Source organism: Falco rusticolus, chromosome 5 (genome assembly GCF_015220075.1).
Source record: "Falco rusticolus isolate bFalRus1 chromosome 5, bFalRus1.pri, whole genome shotgun sequence".
NCBI classification, from domain to species: Eukaryota; Metazoa; Chordata; class Aves; order Falconiformes; family Falconidae; genus Falco; species Falco rusticolus.
Window position 1 is genome coordinate 23,418,016 of NC_051191.1, and position 24,743 is coordinate 23,442,758.

Consider the following 24,743-nt stretch of genomic DNA (forward strand, 5'->3'; position numbering starts at 1 on the left):
GATACCTTGCTCCTCACAAATCTCAAGCTCACCCCACAGGACTGTTCTGGTTCCTTCCCAGTCTGGATTTTACACCTGAACTAAAATGAAATGCTTCTGACTCCTATTCCGCATCAAGTCAGGGTATTGATTGTGGGACCTGCTGCTACACCAAGAAAGTCCTTTGGTAAAAACAGAGATAGTGGACAAGTAGTATTTTGTGGACACGTAGCACTTAGTCACTTTAAAAAACAAATACATTTTATCTTACCTTTCATCTAAGGGAAAACAAAGGGGATGTACTCTTAAACCTGTGCTAATGGACATCTGCTGCCTATGGTCACCTGTCGTGATGGCTCATCTGCTGTCTGAACTGAAGTTAATGATGACAACAGAAAAATAATCCTCCCTGTTGCATGAACAGGTTTCAGCGTATTGTGGTTTTATTCTTGGCAGTTCCTTGTCCCTCCTGATTTGTACTATTAGACCTGCTATCTTTCTATGAAGAACTACTTCAGCTAATGCCCATGTCTTCCTGTTAGTATTCCTGTGCTAAGATCCTCTCTCTTCCTGAAACCTCTTAAAATGATTAATTTTGACTTGACGGATGCATAAGTAATTGCTCCTTTGGCCTTTCACATTGATTTTCTGTGTTTTCATTAAGGTTAATGCTCCTCAGATTAAATCAGCTCTATTATCATTCTGTTAGTTTGATTTTGGCCTAGTAGTGTTTCCATCAGATTTTGATCATTGCGGAATCCATAACTATCACAAAGCTCCCATAATAAAATTGAATTCAGGGAAAAAGCCCATAAATCCTGCTGTTGCAAGGAACCAATTAAAAGCCAATAAGAGATTGTGTCTGCTGGGAGTACTTGTAATTGATGAAGAAGGTTGCAACCAAGCTGATGAATAGGTTTTCCAACAGATTTCAGTCAGCTCTTGCGCCACCTGAAATTATGGACAAAGCTGTGTGAGGACATGAGCTATAGCTAACAGAAAACAAGATTCCCAACTCTAGAAGACATTAATTAGAACAACAGTAACAACAGCAAAATAAAAGCAACTTCTCACTTTAATTATAAGGGCAAAGAAGGGATTGTTTCTCCTGGTATTTGTAGCTGAGAATTCACTGACAGCATGACATGAAGAATACACTACAGGAATATTTTCTTCAGTCCAAGAAACATCTACAGGTATTTTTCTTGTGTATGTTTTACGATTATTCATCTGCTGAGAGTGAAACATAAACCTTACACAATTGAGGCCTTTGTTTTGAATTAATCAGCTCCAGAATAGTTTCTATTTCAGGTTTGAAGCAATACTGAGTAAAATATTGAGTCACAAAACTTTTTATTTCTGATTCTACTATTGATCTGTTCAGTGTATATTCTCCCCTGTGCTTTGGCTCTTCATCTGTAGGGCAATTTGGAGAAGCACTTACTTACAGAAGTAGATTGACAGGAGAATTTGTCACGTACAAGTACAATGTAATATGCTGCAACTCTGCCCATTTAGTTGTGGAATCCAACGTCCCTAAGGCTTTCTTCTGCAGAGTTCCATTCTCCTTAGCCCAACATCACAAGACGATGTAGGCTATACATATAAATTTCACTGCACAGGCATCTCTCTCACAGTTTGTACCATCCTCTTTGTGTTCAGAACTTCAGAGTACAAAGGCATGTTGATCAGCCACTCAGGACCTGGTCTTTGCCTTCATTTGGAAGGCAGGCATTCCTGCCCCCATACCTAAGAAGCTGTGCTGTTCTCTGTCTGCCATCCCTGATGGACAGCAGTAATGCTTGGACTTTGTACCATGGATTCACTTCTTTTCCTTGAGAATGGTCTGCATGACCTTGGCTGAAGCTGGGGGCCCAGGGGAGTTTTCCATGTATCCTATTACGCTGGAACCAGAACCCCTCTTCCAGGCGCGTGAACATGCCCTTTCTGCTCACCAAAGCACTGACCTAGGATCTACTCAAAAGGCCCTGGTGAGCACAGCAGAGAGAGGACAAGCAACGACAAAAATGGATGCTGCTTTTAGCTAATCTCTCTCAAAACTGGAATCCAGTGTTTCTGGAAGTGAAAGCCCTCCATGAAGGAATTCAGCAATAAAGGGCGTGCACCAGTTGCTGTTGGTCACAGAACATAATCTCGTATTTCTTATGGACAGATGACACAGCTCTTAAGCCATGTCAGGGAGGGTGCACACGTGACTTTCACATATGCAGCACCCCAGTGAGGATGTCAGATGTGTGAGGGGACGTGTTTGAACACTTACCTCCCTGGTGTAGTGCTTGTGGGAAAGGGACTGTCTTTTTGTAGCTCAGCAGTGGCAACTGCTATCCCTTTCCGGTGTACACAGAAAATGAGAAACTCCAGATTTTAGGACTAAACACATTGCTAATTTTAGTCATAATTTGTCCTGCTATTTAACACCTTTCAATACATCTTCTAACTGAACTGTACTGTGTGATTCTCTGTGTAACAGGTATGGAACTAGCTGTACTTTTCAAATGAAGAAAAGATCGCATTGATGGAGAACTGTTGAGTCCTGAACTCATCTTATTCTGTCCCACCTCCTTTATCTCTTGCCTGATTTACTAAATCTAATGCTATTTCCTGTAACTCTTGCAATGGGCCACAGTAAATACTGTCAGCTGTCAGCGTTCTGTTCAGAAATTCCCACTTTGGACTACTTAAGGCTTACCTGATGAATAGTTAACATTACAATGCTCTTTTACCCTGATTTTGTATGTTGTGAGAATTTTTATTAAATAACTTTTTAACCATTTTATTAAACTAATGCTGAAAAGCTATTATTTTGATCCAGCTGCGCAGTAGTAGCAGTTTATAATGACTGTAGCACTGTCCTAATGAAGCTGGACACATGAAAGAAGTCAAATCACTTCCACTCACACCAATGCTGTGGGAAGCTTATGGTCCACACAGTCCTTCAGGGGGATTTTAGATGACTGTCTCCACAAAAGACATTTTCCTCACCTTTTCCCTTCTGCTTCTTTCTTTCTGCATTAGGAATATGCAACTGCCTAAAATTCATAGACACAAATTCCTGCTTGCTTGCCTTTATTCTGAACGACTTTTTAACTGATGAGTCCCTCAGGTAAGCACACCCAATGGTTAGAGCAAGGTTTTGGGATCAGAGCACCCCATCTTTTGTTAAAGCCATTACAACCGCACAAGTAAACACTAATTACAATTGCATTTTGTTATAGTTTTTCCCTTTACATAAACCTACTCCAGTAGAGGTGCTTTAGTTATAAATGCAGTTTCTCTTGCATTTTATTTTTGAGAGATCAAAGTATTTCCACAGATCACACTGCCTATATATGAAGGAGGATTCAAGCTTCCCATTCTGGCAACCCAACACCTCTGAGACCAGTGCACCACCATGCCAAATCAGGAAACATTCAGTATTATTGTAATGTGAACTTCAAAGTGGAAGGGTAATGGACTGGCATTAGCAATAAAACATTGATCTTTTATATTCAGGTTATGCAATCATCCCACCCTGCTCCTTCTGAACACCCAGCTCACAATTCTGGCAATCAGAATGAAGCGGACTGGGCACAAAAGACTGGGCACTTGCTGGTGCTCCACAGTAAGCCTAACAGACCTACCATGGACCATTTAGCTACTGGATTGTAATGAGCGGTGGCATATTTGCTTCCAGAAATTCAGTGCTGCCCATGGGAGGAAAAAAATAAAGATCTTTTCCTACACCAAGGTTGGCCGATCAGTCCAAACCCACATGGAGGCTTCCTTCCAACTGGGCAGTGCCAAAGTGATCAATGCTTTCTTTTCTTCAGCAGGAAGACGATGCCATAGAGAGACACAATTTTGGCCGAAGATTTTCATGCATCTCTTCCTTCCCTTGCCTGCCAGTTTCTACCAGTGCAAATGTTAGCTATTTGCAAAAGACATGAAACTCCTCATTTGCATGGATCCCAGCAATTTGCTTGGGTGGTTTCCTGGCATTCATGCTAGTTCATATTTTGTTAAGGGTTGAGTATTTTCCTCCCTTATGCAATGGCAAGTTCAGAACTGCTTCTTTGTTGAGATAAAAACACCAGGGAGAGCAAGAACAGAACTAATACACTATGGTTCTTTCTATGCGAGCTCATCAGCCATAGGTATTTGCAATCATGTTTCACCTTCGAAGTATTCACAAGCATAGATAATTTTATACTTGCAACAGATTTATTTTGACATGTGAAAATCCATTATACTCCTCTTTTTAAATTAGGTTACATCCATCTCAGCGCTTTCTAGCACAATACTGTACAGATTCAAATGAATATTATAATTAAGAAGAATCAAGACAACACCTTGAAAATAAACAGTTCTATAAAACCAGGTGACTTGGGCACACCAGCAGCTACATGTATCAGACCTAAATGATCTGTTTTAAACCTTACCCACATCTGGCTAAAGCAACAAGTTACATAAGCCATCAAAAATTTAACATCAGATTAGTATGGTCACAAGGGCAGCAATAAAAATGCCATCTGGAGAAAGAGTAGGGTTCATTTCAAATGCTCAATGAATACAACACTACTCCATTTTGCTGAAAGCTTCTCAAACAGCTTTTTTAACGTATTAGTTTCCTGATATATATAGTATACAAGACAGAAGTATTTACAGGCTCACAGTACTTTCACTTGATCAGCATATATCCCATATCCCTTCTGACTTCAGCGATTCAGCCCCATTCTGTGGGCTAGCTGTAAGAGTATAGCTCATCAGGGGAATGTTCCTTCAAGATTTCATAGCAGCACCGGGAGTTCTTTAACCCATCCATGCTGTTAACCTATAAAAATTATTTTCCTAAAGCAGATTAAAAAGAGATGAGTGAGTACAAGGCAGGGTAGGTATTTTACCCTTTTTCCCATTGAATTAATGAGAAAAACCCTGAAAACCTCCTTCATGGGATGTACAGCTGAGTGTTATTTGAGCAGGAAGAAAAAAAAAAAAAAGTGGCAGGTGAAATTCCAGAAGATGAAGAATTGGAGGGCATCAATTAATACAGTCCATAACGTGAATCTGCAGTGTGTCCAAATCAGGTAGAATTTCTTCACATTTGGGACATGAATACATTGAGATATTCCGCTGCTCTGGCCAGTCTTGACTACCAGTTCCTGCAAGCAAAGAAGACAAATAACTACCTGTTATACTACTTGATTTTTCCACCCTTTCTGTGGAGTGGTTGAAAGAGGACTGGCTTGCTCCTAACAGTCAGACAATCGCGCTCTCTGCGGCTACCCAGTTGCCAAAATAGCCACAGGGGAGGTGGGGAGCTGCCTGCAGCCAAGCAAAGCTCTTTTAAACTGAACACAGCAGGCCCTGGCCCCGTGAGCTGGAGGGGTTGCTTACTGTACCTCTTTGGACAAGACGAGGTGAGTGCTCCCGATCTGGTGCCCTGGCTCCATGACGATTCTGCATCTCCGCCAAAGAGTTTCTGCAAAGAATAAGTAAGTCAAGGGCTCTGAAAAAAGACTCAGCAAAAGGTGTCTTCCTTTTGTCTCCAGAAAAGGTAAGATGATTAAAAATAAAGGATTTGCAAGTAAATCATGTCAACTGGTCATGCATTCAGTTCACAACTGCTGCTCAGAAACAGGACGCTGAAACGCTGCTGCTTTGTGAGATCATGCCAGGGTTCTGCTGAAATCAGGGTCACACAATTGACACCAGCAGGATTTGGGCAGCTACACACCTAGGGATCTGGGGCGTGCTCCTCTGGAAAACTCCAAGGACTCTAGTTATTCAGGGCAAACTGCAAATTTTACTAAGTAGAAAAGCAAGTAACATCAGAAAAAGGGTTCAGTGTACAGCTAATGCAAAATGTAACTCGATTCTTCAAATTCTAGGCACTCTTCCTGTACCCGTGGCTTCCACAACATGAGTTGAGGACACATGGTTAATATTTCTTTTTTCTCTTCTACAGCTAAGAGTGCTAAAATGGTGCAATTCCAGGGGATCACAGTACCTGAAACTATGGGTACTCACCACTGCCACCTGCAGAAGCAGCAGATATCCGGGGCACAAATGCAGCAAGCTTAGCTGCAGGTTCACCAGTAAAATTGAGGGCAGAACCCAAAGAAACTCACATGAATCAGCAGGGAGAATTTACCAAGCATGAATCATCCAAAGTGAAAACTTGCTAAGGCACCCAAGTAAGAACTAATACACTTTACAGAGATCCTATCACAAAATTAAAAGTCAGCCAATTCTTCTTTTTTTTTTTGTCTTTTAAAATTCAAATTAACCAAGAAATGAATGTTTGCAAAGCTGTTTGCCTTTCTACTGAGATGCTACAAGACAATGTTAGTCACTCCAGCACATAGGGTAACAAGACAGTCTAAAGGCAGCTCAGCCAAAGTCTGTTCTCACCGGCCAAGATCTTCAAGGTTTTGCTGCTCTTTTAGCAGGTATGCCAGCTGGACAGCCAACTGCTCCTTCTCCTCATGGATCTTTTCTCTTGCTGCCCTCTCAGCATGGAAATCAGAACAATAAACCTCCATCTGAGCAGAGAAATGAAATCATGCTGAGAATTTGTAACTTAGACCGAACCATAGTCCTATGCCAAAACGGCAGATTTGTATCATAGCCTGAATCTACTCAAAACACTCCTGCAGCACCTACACACTGCAAAGCGAAGACCTGTACTACTTACAAGGTGAAGAAGACTTAGTAGTTTCTGGATTCTGTTTAAAATACTTCAGGTGTCTTATCTGGGCCGGTGCTATTGCCCTCTGCTGTTACAGAGGCAGAAAGGAGGCACAGACAAGCAGTGAGGGGGTGACTTGACTGATGACACAGACAAATCTGTGGCACAGACAGTGGAACCAGGCCAAGATGCCAGTTATGTGCCTTTAATGTGAGGCAGACCCTTTATAATCACTGTTTACACACACTGGTTTGAGTAAAATCATCTCTAAAACATATGCAGAGATTCTTAAGACAGTGGTTTTAAATACAAATCTATTCTCAACTTTTGTTTGTTGTGCCAGACTCCAGCATACGCAGTTCCTCCTACAGAATGTTAAGATATGGTGGTAAAGGCTCTCTAGGGATCTGCAAGGCAGGCTGAGTAAGGGCGTTATGCTTTGGAATTGAGGAAATGTATTCAGTATTCCAGAGTGAGCCATTAAATACCTCCTCCCAGTGTCTGAATATTGGTGGGGGGGAACTAGCCAATTTCTGAAGAAGAGCCAATACCTGAGCACGGAGCACTGCCATAGTTTCAAGGTCCTCCTCTTGCTTAGTAATTATCTGCTTCATTTCATCTATCTGGAGCTGCTTTGCTGCAAGGGCTTGTTCTGCCAGCTCCACCTTTGCATTCATTTGTTCCACCACAACTCTATCCACTCTGTCCAGCTGCAAGGAAGAACTATGATTATGAGATGAACTCAGAATACAACCCTGCTTGAAATGAAAGTTTGCTTCTTACTCCTCCTGCCCTTGGAAACCTTCCAATTTGGTCATCAAAGGAAGACAGCAGTGGTGACTGGTATTTTATTTTAAAGAATAGTTCTGAGCTTTCAAACTACATTGTATGAAGTTAAAAGAGAACTCTCTAATGGACACTGCAGAGGATGTTTCCCACTTTCCAAAATTATACAGAAGAATCTGGCACTTCCACGGAGCCTCAGTTATGAACAAGACCTCACTGTGACAGCCATTCTATTTAAGTTTACAAAAATATTTGGAGGTCTGCCTTCCCACAGCTACAAAGAATGCTGCAGGAACACCTATATGCCTTTGCATATCAATGATCTCCAAGGACTGGACTCCACACTGCACTCAGGTTAAACCTTAACTAGAAAACACCATGGAAGTACTGATGTGTGGATAAAGTTTTCTTTAACTGACAGCACAGGTTCTAGGTTTATCAGAGCAATGCTGCTATGTTGCCTGCTATATTATATGGAAGGCATGACTCTTGTTTCCTGCCCAAATTTGTTCCTAGATGCAGTCTTCCATCCCCTTCCCGCTCCCCCCTAATTAATTATGATTTCTTCTTCTGGTGAGTTTACCTCTTTGATTTTCATTTCATCGATTGTTTTCATTGCCTCAGTGAGTTCAGAAAGGAGTTTGTTATATGCATCCTGCAAGCTACTATATCTTGCCCTGTTTATGACAAGAAAAGAGGTGAAAGTTTGAAACACTTAAAAATTACTTGAAATCCAAAATATCTGTTAGAATTTAGAAAAAAGCTACCACCGGTTCCTTGCCAATCAGTCTGCATTTCTGATGAGAAAAAAATCATTCTCCATGTCTCAACACCTCTCTTCCAATGAGTTGTGTGCTGCTCTATCCAGGGACTGAGTCCAAACAAATGTCCTTACTGATCATCTGTGTTTAATGTTGAAGAATCCATCACCCAATATTTTTATATCAAACTCACAAATTCTGTTCAAAATGTAACACCTCTCTTAGGAAGACATTCAAGTCTTGACTCAAGAGACTTCAAGAGAAGGAGAAACGATCAGAAGAACCAGACACAGACTCCAAAGATAACGAGCAGCTTCTCCAGCAGCTGAAGACAGGTCCTTCAGGAAGTTCAGCTTGGACTGACATTTTCATGCTCCTTACATGGACTGCACATGAAAGGGAGCAGGGAGCCAGAGCAAACAGTAAGGCTCTTTACCTCAGCTTCACTGCACGCTTACTGCAAATATACTGCAGGGACTGCAGACCTCTTCATTAATGTCACTTTCCCACCACTGTCACCACCTGACTTGTCCCCACCCTCCAAGACGTGGACACATTTACCCCTGCTAGTCAGCGGGACAGCTGCTGTCACTTTTCTGCTTCCTCTGCTTGTAGGTTATACCTGAGTGTATTCCACCTTTGGCTTTTTGACAAAAGGAAGATACAAGTCAGAGCTTATAGCTCAAATTTTCCTATGCGAGGTGTTCAGTAGAAGAAAGAATACAGTTTGGGCCTAATGTGGAGACTCCAAATTCAAAGTGACGTAGATTATGAGGCAAATGCAGGTTTCTAGTTCAGACTCTACAAACATAACATGGTTTCAAAAGAATACAAAACTAGTATTTTCAATCCGATTCCCTTTTGGCAAGGTTCCCTTGGACTACTCTTCCTCACTGACAATACCTCCCTGGAATATAAACACAAGTCATACTCACTTTTCTTCATGCGTCTTGGCTTGTTCCAACTTGACCTGTGCTTGCATGCTCTCCACTTGAAGTTCCAGCTTCTTGTTGGTGTATATTAGCTGCTGCTTCTCCTCCAATTCCGATGCAGCAGCTGAGCTTTTTCTTTCCAGTGCTTGGCACCTGAAAGAAGAAGGAAAAAAGGTTGATCTCTCCTGTTCACCTTTTCCTGATAGATTTGGCACACTAGGCATATTACAAAAAGAATCTTTGTGTGGTTCACTTTAAAGGTTTATTTTGATGAAGACCAAAGAAAGTCAATAATGAATCTATACACAACCATGAGAAAAAAAAGATACTGAAACCCACACTTACTTTCTTACTACTACAAATCTCAAAGAACTGGAATTTGACAGAAAACTAAGCAGCTAAACTGAGGGTCTTGTAATCACTTTTTGCAACCTACTCAACTGGTCTTCAAAAGCACAGACGGTTCCTGTGAAAGGGGTCATAACCAAGTCCCTTTGCTTCTTCCTCTAAGACTAGAGCAGGGACTGATTATGTGAAGCAGAAAACAGGAAAGATTTGCCTTTATATCAGGAAGGGTTAAAATCCAAATCTCGAAATTCAAGGCACTGGGGTTCTATTTGTAGAACTAGGCTGGCAGCTCAGATTTTCTGACAATTACTGTATTTCTGTACTTTCATCTCCACTTAAAAAGAAGGACCAATCTTTTACAGCATTTCTGTGAAACAGATATTTAAGTTGGCATTTGCAGAGCTGGTAAGTTTCCCAAGGTGGGAGTTGTCATACAAGTATATACTGTGTGTCACGGCAGAGCTTTTGTTCTTCTGAACCTTACTTTTCTTGAAGCTTCTTCTGAATCAATTCTGCTTCTTTTAACTTCTCATGGGCTTCCTGAAGCTCTTTAAACAGAGCACACACTTGCAAATTCAGGTTTTCTACTTCACTGCCAACCTTTTAGGGGGAAAAAAAAAAAGAAAATTACAAATGGAAAATTCAAGATTAGCAAAGTTGTAGCCTAAGAGATCTAAGCAGGAGGAAGGAAGTATCATTCCTCCTCCAGAGAAAGCAGCCCAAGTCAGTGTGTGCTGTTATAGTCTATACTCAGTAAAACAGCCCTGTCCCCAAGGCTTCACAATTACCAATTAATCCTAAATATAGCAGAACCCCATTCTGACTTAACACTTTCATAAAATCCAGGTGACTCAAAGACAACACTACTACAGACTTTCCAGCACTGGCGAGAGTACACCTCATGCAGATGGGAAACACATCTACATTTTCTTTCCCAAGAGTTCACCATTTAAAACACATGAGAAAAGCAGACAGACTTGGTGATTTGTGCCACTCCTCTGAGCAACAGTTACAGTCTGTCAGAGAAACATAAACCATCTATCCCTAGGTAGGCTTCCAGTCTGCTAGCATCAGTGTGCTCTTTAGAAAGAGGCATGACAGCAGTTGCAGATCAGATGCAGCAGTTTGGAAGTAGATGAGGCAGATGAAATCCTTAAGACTTTCTACTCCCAGTTATATCCTGCACTGGCATTATTCCTTCCATTCTAGTTTTCTCCATTCTGGTTTTGGGCAGAAAACAAAGAACACGGAAGGTTTTATGCACTGTAATTTATTTCAATTCACATGAAACCCCTCCAGCCAACTGGCACTCCCCCTACATATACCAACCAGCCTCTCCTATGCCACATACATGAGAACCATGAGTCTGGAAGACTTCAGTTCTTGACTTTTTGAAAGAGAAAGTACAACCCCAGATGGTAACTCTGTTACCATGCATTCATAAATCAACTTTGCAAATCAAGATTATTTCTAGTGCAACTGTAATCAGTTTTCTTATGAGTTTCTGGCCCTTTCATTTGACCTTCAGACCACAGGAAGATCACTGAAGGATCCTAAAGGTAGGCAAAAAACAAAAGGAGGAAAGAAACAGCAGCTGGGTTCTCCTCCAACCAAAGACACACAGGACACCTCAGAGTTTCAATTCTTAAAATATATCCCCACTCTAGAAGGCATTAAACCTGTGATTCCTGCTGGTTTGTAGTCTCTGGAGGTACATCCTGGAGTTTTCCTAAAGAAGCACCTGAATCTTTTCATCATGCTAGCATCAGTTTAATTGTCCCTAGTACTGTAATTTTCACTGATAATATCTTATTAAAGATATGGAAAGTCTTCAGTCCAGCTTGGGAATGAGCTGGGTGGCTGTGGCTAGAAAGATACCAAGTGTGTCAAGAGCATGCTGCTGTTCTATTTCCTTGAAGAAAAGCTCCAGTTTTCTGACAGTGAAAGTCCATCACTACCCCAGGAAACTGAAGCAAGAGAAGTTGTCCATCCATGATGACACATGAACATTTCCAGTTTTCATCTCAGAGCAGAAATGTGGAGCACAGCCAGTGTGACTGAGGCAGGCAGAACACAATTGTCTACTCACAGATGTGGCTGAGGACACTCTCCACAAGCTGCCTGAGCTAAAATCATTCACCAGTCGTACCAAGAAAAAGGGACTGAACATAATGGTGTAAATACTCACAAAGCACATTGCACTACACTTTCTCTATCTACCATCATAGCTGCAAAACAAGCCATTAAATTAAGCAGCAATCCAGCTAATCCAATCACACTCACAGACGAAAGTACTGATTTCTGTAAGGTGATGGCATTTCAATTTGCAGAAAATTATATATCAGTAGAAACTGCCTTAACAGAAAACACGTCAACAAATGAAACCATGTATCACTTGCAAGAGTCTGACTTCTAATGAAGCTGGGCTGTGAATTCTTGGTTCCTGGTGAAAGCCATTGTAATTCAAGAGATTTTACTTAATTGGAACACAATCAATCCATGCTTCTGGAAAGCAAGTCTGTCAGCCTCGCTGAAAGAAAAGGCTAACCCGACTCAAAAAAATCCCATCCCACAGTACAGACTGTGTCTCCCCAACACACATCTCTTACCCGGCCCAGGAAAGGAGCAACACCTAAATCATAGCCTCCTAGATCTCTGCTTCTGGGAAGCTTTCAAGCAGCCTCCCAGGAAAGGCAGAGCAATAACTGCAGTTAACTCATCTCAGGAGACCTGGCTGAGGTTAGTGTCTAGCTGCTGTTTGGCAGAGGATGTGCTCTAGCCTCTTCTTCCCCAGCCACTTCTCACTCTCCAGGGCCAAAGCAGGTTTGGAAAACTTCCCTCTCTCCCAGGATGTCTCCAAATGCAGAGCCCTCAAAAATGGTCCATGCTGCACCCTCACGTTGTTTCATTAAAGATCTACATTTTACAATGGGAGCAGATAACTTAAGCTCTGCTGACAAGAGCCCCCTGAAGAAACCTACCAGCATATAAATGGGAACAACTGCCATCACAAGCGTGTAACTATGCTGACCTCAATATCAGCACTTAGATGAGGAGCATCTGGCTCAAGCTGTAACTCAGGCAAAGTTGAGATAAAAATACTGGAAAGAATTAACTGAGACATCATCTGCTTTCCCTAGAAAGGACATCTCTTGGCCTGACTGCAAACTGGTCTTCTTGTTTAACCAAGCCAGCCCTGCCCTAAAATACTTGTCCTGGCCTTCAGAAGGGCACAGGTCTCCAGCAGATCCCATAGCGTATTTGCTAGCCCCATGCAGCAGCTTGTCAGATAATCCACACTACCTCAACCTCATATAAAGGCACTCACTCCTAGATGCCTGTATTAGGCAGTTGCGCTGAATCTGAAGGGATCTCCTCTGCTATGGGAGTTTCCATGCATACTCACATAGAGAGGCTTACAGCCGTAGGCACATAAATTTAGGTGTCTGGATGTGGAGCTGAATCCCAACCCCAACATCCAGTTGTTGGATCACACCCTTAATTGCAAACACCCAGACTGATTTTGCCTGGAACTGTCTCTTGATCCAAGACAGTTATGCACCACCATTGTAATACATCCCACCAAAACCATGAAAAAACCCCAAACCAGGTGCCATATGAGCTCCACATTTAAAGTCTGTTTGACAGTATGCCGTCACTGGATTCTGATCCAAAAGCTAACCTAGACAGCTGTGAGGAAATTAACTCAGTCTAGAAGACTTTCTGGAGCTAGAAATGACTGCATCTCACTCTGTTTAGCGAGTGTGGCCAGGATAATGAGGTAAACCTGCAGTTATGCCATGCCTCCCTAATTCTTGGCCACCAATCTCATCTCTTTTTGGTGGCTGGTGTACTTTGGAACCACCTCTGAGATATGGACTGAAGGGTTCAAAATTCACTGCCATATCCTGTGCAGGATATTTGCCCCTTGCTCCCTGAGTGCAAGTGGAAATGTAGTCCCTGAGGTTGCTGGCTTCAACTAGTAAGCTGTATGTTGTTAAATTTCAGCTCAGGAGGACATGTACTTACAGCCTCTGAACTCTCCTCTTCTTCCTGTGCAGTTTGTGTCCCACTCTCCAGGCAGTTGCTGGTTTCCTTCTCCAGCTTTGAGAGTCTGGAACAGAAGGAGCCAATAATGATGGATTTGGCCTATATTTGGAGTGAGATTGTGCCTATTCAAGGATTTCATGCAAGTGGTGTAGCCTTTTTCTAACATCACAGCCACAAACAAAAGCACAGACATGCAGGAAAGCCTGCAAAATCACAGGGTTCCTGAAGAACAGAGGACACCCAGCATGTATATTTAATGAAAATGGATAAATAAGTCTGCAGGTGTGGTGAAGGACAGTGACCAATCTTTGGGTACAGTCCAAAACTTCCAACTCTTTGGAAATGGGTCAGTCTTTTCACTGAATCCAGTAATTAATACTGCCTCTATTTTCCTTTGATATTTTCAGAGGCTGAGATTTCTAAGAATCCTTTGGTTATGGCCCATTACCTTTTCTAGGAAGACCATGTAGAAGCAATTACCACGACACCAACCTTTCATAGCAGATAATGTCCAGGAAGTCTTTCTCTGTCTCTGCGAAGCGGGGATTTGGAACAGCTACTGCTTAGGCAATTTTCCACACCTGAACAGTCATGGCAATTTACAGCAATATAACTGAACTGAAACAGACCCTCATGTACATCTCACTGGGAAAAACTCTCTCTTAGGCAAGTCTGGAATTAAATTTGTTTTAGACATTTCTAAGGAGCTTTTGCAAGCTCACACATTGCTAAATGTAGCCTGTCGATATCATGAAGACTGTAATCCCCGTTTTATACATAGTGATTTGCTTAAGGCCTCACATGCAGATGATTCATACAAAAACAAATAACTATGGAAGAGGGAGTGGAAAGAACATGCTCAACTAGTCATTATATCGTTCTGACATAACCTGGGGAAAGTTCAGACCCAAGGATAAGTGGGTAATTTGTCTTGATCTGTGGTGCTATAGGAAATAATAATAAAACATGGAAACTCTTCTGGCCACAGAAGAGAACCTAACAGGGATAAACCACATGACTACCACAAAAATAAGTTATTACTACTGAGTGCTTGGGAAATTCCCCATCCAGGTCACACTGATATTTCAGTGTGCCTCTGATTAGCCACAGCCTTGGTAGTTGCAGCAGCCCTGAAAGAAAACAGCTCTAAATGTTAGAATGCACCTACTCCATACCTCTCTTTGTGATCCTGCAGAGCCTTCTCAAGTTTTTCCCTCTTCTGAGTTTCATTTCTAAGGCAGCAGAGCAGCTGGCTCACAGTTAGCTCCTCAGACTCCAAATTCTTAGATTCATCTGCAGGTTTGCTCCTGATTCAAACCAAACCAGATGTAAATAACAAAAGCTATGATTTTACTAGAGCACTCCCTTATCCCTAATTCTGGGATCTAGTCTGAGAGGCCACCATTTCACACAGTGCTGAAAACCAACACTGTGAGCAAGGGGCTCATTCCCAAGAACCAACACTGCTAACCACAGTCCCCATGCAAGCAAATGCAGTCCTTGCTTTGCGCAGTGCTCAGACAGTGCCCTTCAATCTGGGGGAAGAATCTAGTACTTAAGCAAGCAAAACAAAAGCAGTGAAGACAATACAAAAACCAGTGCATTTATTCTGACCTACTTTGCAGCCCCTTCTGCAAAGTGCTGCTGTCTGTTCCCAAAATAACATTTTCTTCCAATGAAACATGCAACATTTCTTACCCCATTACATTGCTTTCCAGAAAAAAAGGCACATTTCACTAAAAATGGTCATCAGACCAATGGCTTTTTTCAGAAAAAAATCTCGTGTTTCACCTCCCTCATAATTCTATTGCTCTTTTCAAAATTGCATTATGCTAATGTAAAAGTGAACCAAAACTATCTGAAAAATAAGGTAAATAAAATACTGTATTTCATTCCCTCCATTTGTATGTCTGTCTAGACAGAAAATCAAATTCCCATACATATACGGCAAGATACGCAGGTTATATACACTGTACATTTCAGAAGCTCAGCTGTAAACCAGCATGTGTTTAAAACTTTGCTTTTGTAGTTCAGAAAAGAAAGTAAAGCGCAGTCTTCTATGTGCTCATGAGAGCTAGAAATCTTTGGTGAGCAAAATTCAATACCCCAAAGACAGTGTGCAGCCAGGATATTTTAAGTAAATAACTTTTATCAGGGGATTTTTAGTGCACAGTTCTACTCTTACAGAAATAAACCCGTCCTGAGTATATCACATTTCTTTGAACCTGTTAACAGCACCTGTCTAAAGTTTCAATGCTGGACAAAGACACGTAGTGACACAGGAAATATTTTCAGAGGTACATATGCCCCTGTTCTTGAAGATATGGCCCAGATACTCATCAAAGGGAAGCAAACCCCACAGAGAATGTCTTCTCATAGTCAGCGTTCTCAAGCTACCACTAATGACAAGCTTAATACCTGCAGCCTGGTCTGCAGTCAGCGACTCTCTCGGTTTCATCCATGACTGTAACTCCTCCCCCTCCAACACTTGCACTTCTTAACTGCACACTGAGTGACAACTTTTCTATGTCACTACATTAAAATGCTGCTCTCCCTTGCAGCGACAGAGTGACAAGCTATACATATAGCATAGCTTTCTGGGCTGTTGTGCCCTTAGCATTTTCTATATCCTTTCCTTCGAAAAGCAAAGGCCACAAAGTAATTACAAGAGTTCAGCCACAACCATCTAGCTGCTAAATTGAGCCGTATCCAAAATGGAAAGTTTAATAGTATCAGCTGTCTATGTCCATAAGGAGTAAAGGTTCAGCTAGGGGCAAGAAAGTCCCTTGTGGCCTGGAGCTGATGTAAAGATCAAATTTTGAGAGGTAACCTAAACAGAATGCTGATATCTTAAGCCTAGTAACCTGAAAAATAAGAACTATGTTATTGCAGTGTCTGTCTACTCCACCGTGATACGCTTTACACCAATCACACGCAACCAGAACAGACAGGTTCAGATGTGGAAACTACAAGACCTCTGATTCTTACCAACATCATTTTAATTGGGTAGAGGACAGATACTCTATTAAATGATCTCCAGTGACTAGAAGGGAGGGAGTCCCTGCAGCCTCTATCTTTTCTGTTTGGCTGAAGCCTGAAAGGTTGGCAAGTCAGCATGTACATAAATGCCTGGCCAACTGGCCAGAACATGCATTCCCTCTTGTCAACTAGTGAAGATTGGAAGCAAAAATGTCAGACAGCTGAGGGTCTTTCTGACATGGTAGGAAGGATGCAAGGCCACAGAAAAACAGGATTTTCTAGTTCATTCCTCATAGAAAAAAGTTCCCTCATATTGGAAACAAAACACATTGTCTGTGTCTAAATCATAATCACACAAGAACCTACGTACACGTAGATTGCAAGGTTACTGGTCATTTCACCACTATTCCCTTGATGTTCCTTTGCAGTTCTATTTATTTCTCCTTCCTAGGAAAGAAAAAACACTATTAGCTTGGTATTTGGACTAAGCAGGGGACATTTTTATTTACTTAAGGAAGAAAAACAAGGAAGACTACTATCATGGCAATAAAATTAAATAAAACTACAAATGATCCGTTTCATGTTTGGAAGTTCATAAATACTTCCCTGCATCTCTTCCAGACTGATCAGAGGAGAGGAACAATGAGATTTGGCCTTCTTTGATCAGTGATTTCCATGGCCACTCTCCTCTATAAAGACAACTGGCACCACACAGCAACAGCCATCACTGCAGGTGACTTTAAGTCTCCTGCCTCCCCAAAGAACCACTCTTCTTTCCCACTACAGAACTCACTCCTTGGTATCTGTAGCCCAAAGGAGAATATTTGTAGCAAAAAAAGGAGAATGCATCCTTGAAGGTTTCCTGCAGTCTGAAGTTTTCTTCAACAACTCCAAACAAGTTTTAATTAAATTCTCCTGAATTTTTTTTGCACTTGTACTTTCCAGAGAGGGATCTGCTATTATGGAGATAGCAGAGAAACACATTTTCACATTTTGCCTGTGAAAGTTTTTTAGATACAGGAACAGAAGAAAAAGTAGACTTTTGTGCCTCTAGGGAACACTCTAAATCTTTGCACTTAGTTTGGTTTGCCTGCATCTCTATGTATCTGTCAGTAGAAAATGAGCCCCATTTTCAAAAGAAAATGCCCTTGTCTGTACATAGGTGTTGCCCCTTAACAAAACAGCACTCAGGTTCCCAGGAATTCCGACTAAGATAAGACTCTTAACATTTTGAATTAGTCCAAAGTCACCTGCTGGACCATATTGTTTTTTCCAAAGAATATTTTTAGTGTGTTGGAGGCTATCTATGCAATTAATTCACTTTGAGCATGGAAGTGGAAGGACAAAAATAAACTCCTTTACTACTACATCTTGTAAAACACAAGTGACCCATGTCAGGTAATCTAAGAGACTACAGAATCTTCTAACTTGGAAAAGATCTTTAAGATCACAGAGTCCAACCATGCAAATCTTCTCCCAAATCCACTGTCGCTCTATCTTGTGTTACTGCTGTTGCTGGCAGTGTGCTGTTCCCTCTCTAAGAGGCATAAAGACTTTTCATTAACGCAGGTATAGATTCACCCTTTCTACTACAGGAAGACAGGGTGCTAAATACCTCACTGTAGAATGTCATCAAGTAAACATTGTCACTGTAATTACACTCAGACCTGACTTCCTCATCATTTAGCCTGGTGAGAGAAGAAAATTCTGTTTGCCAAAAAAGGAGGATCAAGGTGGAACTAAAGTTTCTGGCCGCAGGTCAGTGTGTTCTTTTTATTCCCTTCACTTACGTTCATCCCAATCTCCACAAAGGAATCCTCTGCTGAGGAGATGTTCAGCTTGACCTGCAGTTCTGAAATGATGGCTAGCAGATCTGCCTTCTCAGCCTGGAGCCGCTGCACCTGGGATTTCAGCTGCCTTGCTTCCTTCTCGGGAGTCCTGCAGCCCTTCTGGGATAAACCAACCCTGCATTAGCCAACCAAAAGGAAACACCAGGCAAGGACCACAGAGCCTGAACATAACAACGGTGTCCCACATCCCTTCTTCTCCATTTAGGTTTGCCTGGAAAAGCCCACTGTACAGATCCCTAAACTACATTCTGGTCTACTAGACTGAGAAACCAAATTAATCAAACAATAAGCATCATGCTTCTGGAAAACATAGGTCTGATCTCTAATTGCACAGATATTAGGATGTAAATCTTTGCCTGAATCTATGCCTCTCACTACCATGCAGGGTCTCAGCCAGCCTACAGAATTATTGTCCAGAACGACTGTATTTTTTCACCCATATCCTTATTCCTCTTTCTCCAAATCTACCCAAGATTCTAGGGAGAAAACACCAGTGGGCAGAGAGCTTCTCCACATACCCCTTTCAGCCTTTCCCCGCCACATAGCTTCTCTGTACCCCATCTCCATGTATGTATCTCTCCCTGTATCCCTGACCTTCACACAGTCCTATATCCCTTCCACAAAGCCTCTGTCCCTCAGAGATCCTCCACAAACTTAATCTCTCCTTCCAGTCATGACTGTCTCCTTTACCTTTTGCCTCTTTCCTTTCCCAGGATCGTCAGTCTTAACCCTCTGCATAACCAGGAAGCCTCATTTTTTTCTCTCTCCATTAAATGCCTCTCCCCATTATGAAACCTTCCCTATGAGTTTGTTGCTTCATCATTTTCCAATCTGAGCTTTCCATCTCCTAGTAATGGCTTTATTACACCACATACCATAAATGTAAATTCTGGACAATTCCTGGAGTCTGAACTGCATTCTAAAAACTTTTGCTATGCTGACAGTGTCTCTCATCCCACAGTACCGCTCCACCCACCCGACTTGCTGCTGTCTCTGATTTTGTGCTTATGCTGTTAAGAGGATGCAATTATAGTTGGCTCTAGTGAAGAAGAGCTTTACAGCAGTCTGTGCTAACAGAGATACGGTTTTGAGAGAAAGCCTCCTATAAATGCTAGTTCATCACTAAGGTAGGCAACACAGTATGTCTGTGATTTACTCCGAGTGAAACAGAGATGTCACTTAATGGCAGCAATGGACTACAGACTACCTCAGTTAATAGTAAAACACAGTGGTGAGAGAAATTTGACTAATTTTAAATCAGTCTTTTTGTTAGAGGAATTTTTTTCATGCTTTTTCTAAACAGTTCAAAAAAGAAAAAGAATTAAAGTAGAACTAAGGCATTCAAGAGAGAATGCAATTTTGGCTTAAATGAACTGTCAGCCTGAAAATCATAATCAGAAATTAAAACGCTGCTGTTTAAATTACAGTTACCACTGACTGATAAAACTGCAAAAATCAGGGAAGAACCAGGGCTTACTCTATGAAGCTCTTGGAATGAGATAATTAAAAGTGATTTATCTTTACTTTTCTGAATGCTAGATTACTCAAGCAGGTTGTCAATAATATACTTTAAGCATTCAAAGTGCAAGAAGTTCTAAAACAGGTAGAGGCAGAATAAATTCTCTACTTCCCCTTAAATACTATTCCAGATTTATGAAATTCTGAGTTTCCTTGACAATCCCGAAACACAACTTTTAGTCTGTAAAGACTGTGTAAGCAATACAATCACATTGTTTATACACGACTTTCTTCCCCCCTTGTAACTTCTAAACTCACTAGCCAATTTTGGTTTACATGCTGAAAAAAATTCTTACAGAGTTCCATCAAATAGGCAGTCAGGAGAGGAAAGGAGAGTCTACTAGTGTCTCCATTGAGAAAAAGGCTAATACACTCATCCTTCATCAGGCAACAGAGAATCCACCTGGGTCCAGGGTGTACCAGATACCAGGATACATCAGTTTGGCTCTGCCTGAAACTTCTCATTAAATACCTCTTCACAAGACCACATGGGACACAAAGCATGTTTTATGTTAAGAGTCTTCGTCCATACATGTCTTTGGTCCTACATGCAATATGTTGCCTGGCTACTAAGCAATCATCTGCAATAATAGAAATGATGTCTTACAGAGCCAAAGGTAAGACAGACGGAGAAAGCTCAGTCAGGCTCAAATGGGGCAGCAGAAGCCCAGATCTAATCTGACCACAGTAAAAGAGCTTTCATGAGAGAATGAGTAATAAAAATAGATGGCAGGTCATGTTTTTGCTTACATGTCAACTTCTCCCCAGAAACACAAATTAAAAAAGTAAACAATCACGAGACATAGATAATCTAATGAGCAATGGAGGGACAAAGTCAAGAGATACCCAACAGAAAAGAAAAGAAAAGTTAGCAAGAAATGTTAATTATTGTCAAGATGTTAAATAATGTCAAGAATGTTTATTATTATTGTTAATTAAAGTATTTACAAATGTAAATTACCACAGGTGTGGCAGAGATTTCTGCTACTACACTCTGAGAAACCTCGCTTCATAAAAAAAGTCAGGCCAAGAACTCTTGTTAGAGCATAATGGTAAAAATGGATCCGTTAACAAGTCTCCAAACCTCCCACTATGATGAAGGGACTGAATACTCCAGACTTTTGATTCAAAAGCACGTTAATCCAAGCAATTCCTTACTTACTATTTCAGATCCTTCTTCTCTTTCCTTTAAGCTCTGAAGTTGTTGCTGTAGTTGTTCATTTTCAATGCACTTGGCTAGCAAGCACTGCTTAGCCTCCTTAAACTTTAACTCGTAAAATTCTCGTTCTTCTTTCTGCTTCTCTCGCCAGATGGAAAGCTCCTCGTATCGGTCCTTCATAACTTGGTTATGCAACTTCATGGCTTCTAAATGACAGCCAGAGACAAGATATTGATTCACATTAATACGCCATCAATGAAACAGCAGATTTCCACTACACTGAGCTCAGCATTCTTCAATATCAAATGGATTAGCCATAACTGGGTATGAAATGTGGACCTCCTTCTCGTGTACCTTAAATACTGAACCAAAACTAAACACATTAGAGTCCGTTAGCACAATAATAAATACCATTAAATCCACTGCTGAAATCACATGCCCACACTCTCCCACTTCTTGACTTATTCCTAAACCAAGAAGTACAAGCAAGAAGTATTGTTCTCAAGAGGTACTTGTTATCTTGCTGCGTGTGTTATTTACATGATCAACCCACACAAAACTACTGAACTGAGATTCTGAAACTACTGAGACTTGGTAGGGAAAACAGACATCCTAGACTGGCAAATTACTGCATGGAAACACACGTTATCAAATCAAATGTCTCAAATATGCCTTACTTGAATATTTGGTTAAGATTTGATTGAAAGTATTAAAAAAAAATATAACCAACAAGTTACGTCAAAGTCAGTTCCCCCTGGCTAGAAAGCCATGCATATGTAACAAAGTCAGTATGCAACAACATCAGTCTTACTATTGCAAAATGCTCACAAGATTTTTTTAGGAAGAGTCAATGATTAAGCGTTTCAGACTTGTTTTATTTAAAGCAACAAACTCAAAGCCAGTTGCTTGAAAATATTTTATACATTGTATCTTCCATAACTTCCATTATGTCCGGATGTGGTATTATGAATTGCCCACAAATTCTTCAGGTTATATAAATAAATGTAGAATGAGAATGACTCTGCAAGGTATGAGTTACAGCAGCTGTAAATATGGTCCCTGAAACATTATCTTATATGATATAGGACCTTTTAGCAAAATACTGGAGGTACTTCTAGAAACAACTTTCCTGCCAAATATCCATGAGACTCCAATGCAGAGAACTTGGACCAGGTCCAAAAATTATTCAGGTAGAATTTAAAAACCAGTGTAAAATCACAGCACACAAGATACGTGACTTCATGCTCTGTTGACATATAAACAGTGAGGTACCTCTGTCTTTTACAGAGAAACTTTCCAGATCCCTTGTGTTTCGCTTTATCTATTTGAAAAAAAAAAAAAAAATCATATCTGACACCTAAACTCCTGGGATCCAGAAACAAATCTATCTCACCTGAAAGATTCAAATCATTAGGCATTTTCAGGGAAACCTCCTCGTTTCTCCCAGATAGACCTTGCTGTGGCCACCACTTCCTTCTGAAGTATACAAGGTACTGCCACATCTAAATGTTCATAGTCTGTACTACAGACGGTGCACGACAGCCTGCTCCAGTTCCCCTCTCTGCCTGAGAGGATGCAGCTCCTTTCAGACAGCATCCTAACCCAGACTGTTCTGGGCACTGTGCAGTACCCATCCCTCCTGATGCAACTATGGCAAAATGTTGGGCAGCTCCATTACAGACTGACTAAGAGTCCTAAAATACACACCAAAAAAAGCTTTTAGAGGGGGATGAGCAAAAAGCATATCTTAGCAAGAGATTTTTCACCTTGCCTTCTACAATACACAGTGCTATACTGCTTATATGTATAATTCTAAAGCAAAAAAACCCACCCATTGGGCTGTTCTCCCTCTCATCTTCCCTACTGGTTCAATTTGATGTGTGCTATCTGACTGGGCTTGCAGAGTTGTTTATACAGCGAATGCTACCCAGACACAAAATGTTATCCAGCAAGGGCAAATGAACACAGAATTCGTACTCATAGGACAAAACACCCCACACAGGAGACTTGGAGCTTTTGCATTTCAAGACCAGTCCACGTGCACATTCACCTTTTAGCTCGTTGTTCTCAGTGATTAGCTCTTTCATCTGTTGTACCATCTCTTCTGGCGTGTAGGTACTAAGGGCAGGGGCAGCCACGCTGCCCATTCCGTTTTCCATTTTACTCTTGGGATGCCCTCCATTTTCAGCAGGATGGCTCTTCAACTTGCTGGACATCTCTGAAGCCTCTGCTACAAGGTTTGCAAAGAGAAAACTGTTGATTTCTTGCCCAATGAATGCTTATAAAGAAAACATAACTATACCTTCATTTGATTGAGACAAGCGAGCCACACATCTTAGCCATGACACAGAGGCACCTTCCAGTCTCTCCCACCCCGCTACACCAGAGCGTCCGTGCACCTCCACGTCCCACCGACCCCTCCCAGGCCTGCGGGGCTAAAGCAGCTGAGCCCCGAGCCGCCTCTCGGGCTGGCCCACCCGCCCCCGAGCCACTTCCCCCGGGAAGGGGCCAAGACGGGCCCAGCTCCCGCCCGCCGCCCCCTCCCGCAGCAGCCCCGGCCTGCCCCGAGGAGCGCGGCCAGCCCGGCGGCCCTGACAGGCCCGGGAGCCGCCCGGCAGGCCAAGGTGCCGTTCCCGCAGATTTTTAACTTTCATTTTCACTTTCTTGTCCCCCTTTCCCCCCCCTCCCGCACAGCGGCACCCCGCCGCGCCACCGGGGCAGGCCGAGGCGCCGGCACCCGCCTCTGCCCGGACACGGCCGCTCCGAGCCGCCGCAGCACGCACACCCGCGCCCCCCGCCTTCCCGGGCCCGGGGGCTGCCTCCGGGAGCCGCCAACCGGAGCTTCCCCCGCTTGTCCTTCCCCGGCGCGGCCCGCCCTCCCCGCAGGCCCATCCCGGGATCCGCCGAGTCACCGGGCGAGCCCGCCCACGGCGAGGGAAAGGGCCGCCGTCCCCCCGCGCCGGGCCGGGCCGGGCCCTCCGCAGGGGCAGCCCCGCCGCTCCCGCTCACCCCGTCACGGCGCGCCCATGGCGGCGGCGGCCCGGCTCAGCTGACTGCCCCCCCCGCCGTCCCCGCCTCCGCCTCCTCCCCCGCCGCGGGGAATTCCCAGCTCCGCGCCGCCGGGGCAGGCGGCGGGGCTCTCGCCGGTGCCGAGCCGGGCCTCGGGTCCCAGCGCCCTCCCGCGCACACGGCGCCTCCCTCCCCTCACACACCCGCCGGTGCCCGCCGGGGGCCCGGGCCTGCCAGCCTCGCGGGAGCCGCAGCAGCCCCCCAGGAGAAGCAGGGCCGCCAGCCCCGCGGGGAGCATGCTGCCCCTCGGGGGTGAAACCGTGGGTCCCCGCGGGAGAAGGCAGCGAGGGCAGCGCAGATGATGCGGCGGGGCCGAGCGGGGCTGCGCCAGGCCTGTCGGGGGGCCGGGGTGGCAGGTGCGAGGCGAGGGACAAGGGCTCGTGGCGCTTGCCTGGTTATCGCCACGGGATCGCATCCGTCGGGACGGGGTTCGCCGCGCTGTGGGGCCGCAGCCCCCGAGTGGCTGCCCGGCCACAGGGCTGGATGTGGCACGGTGCCCCGCGCATCCCGCGCAGTCCCGGCGCTTGGCGGCTGTCCTCAGCAGCGTGCGGGGCTGACAGTACCCCGCAGCGCCTGTTCCCAGGTAACAGGGCTGACGATGCCATTTTGGTCCCTTTGTTTTAC

General features: G+C 43.2%; 1 protein-coding gene across 6 annotated transcripts; it reads right to left on the reverse strand.

Annotated features, from left to right (window-relative positions):
• Positions 1-4,178: 4,178 nt before the first annotated feature.
• OPTN (optineurin) lies at positions 4,179-24,184 on the reverse strand. Of its 6 annotated transcripts, none has more exons than XM_037389206.1 (14): positions 24,060-24,184; positions 23,101-23,280; positions 21,054-21,256; positions 18,314-18,469; positions 16,894-16,970; positions 14,720-14,851; positions 13,524-13,608; positions 9,979-10,094; positions 9,150-9,299; positions 8,037-8,130; positions 7,219-7,377; positions 6,391-6,521; positions 5,379-5,458; positions 4,179-5,138 (listed from the first exon to the last, which is right to left on the reverse strand). In XM_037389206.1, the coding sequence occupies exons 2-14, from the start codon at positions 23,264-23,266 to the stop codon at positions 5,017-5,019; spliced, it is 1,671 nt and encodes a 556-aa protein (XP_037245103.1). In that variant the 5' UTR covers positions 23,267-23,280; positions 24,060-24,184; the 3' UTR covers positions 4,179-5,016. The 6 variants fall into 6 exon arrangements, with proteins under 6 accessions (XP_037245103.1, XP_037245099.1, XP_037245101.1 ...); XM_037389202.1 differs by having other exon boundaries at positions 18,314-18,472; XM_037389204.1 differs by lacking the exon at positions 24,060-24,184 and adding an exon at positions 23,943-24,059 and having other exon boundaries at positions 18,314-18,472.
• Between the last annotated feature and the right edge of the window lie 559 nt (positions 24,185-24,743).

Bases quoted from the DNA above. Each gene is read 5' to 3' on its own strand.
- OPTN (XM_037389202.1), bottom strand. From the start codon at position 23,266: ATGTCCAGCAAGTTGAAGAGCCATCCTGCTGAAAATGGAGGGCATCCC. The intron at 9,300-9,978 runs GTAAGGTTCAGA...TTCTTCTTTCAG, and splicing joins CAGAAGAAGCTTCAAGAAAA to GTGCCAAGCACTGGAAAGAA. The intron at 6,522-7,218 runs GTATTGGCTCTT...TTCTCTGCTCAG, and splicing joins TGGCAGTGCTCCGTGCTCAG to ATGGAGGTTTATTGTTCTGA.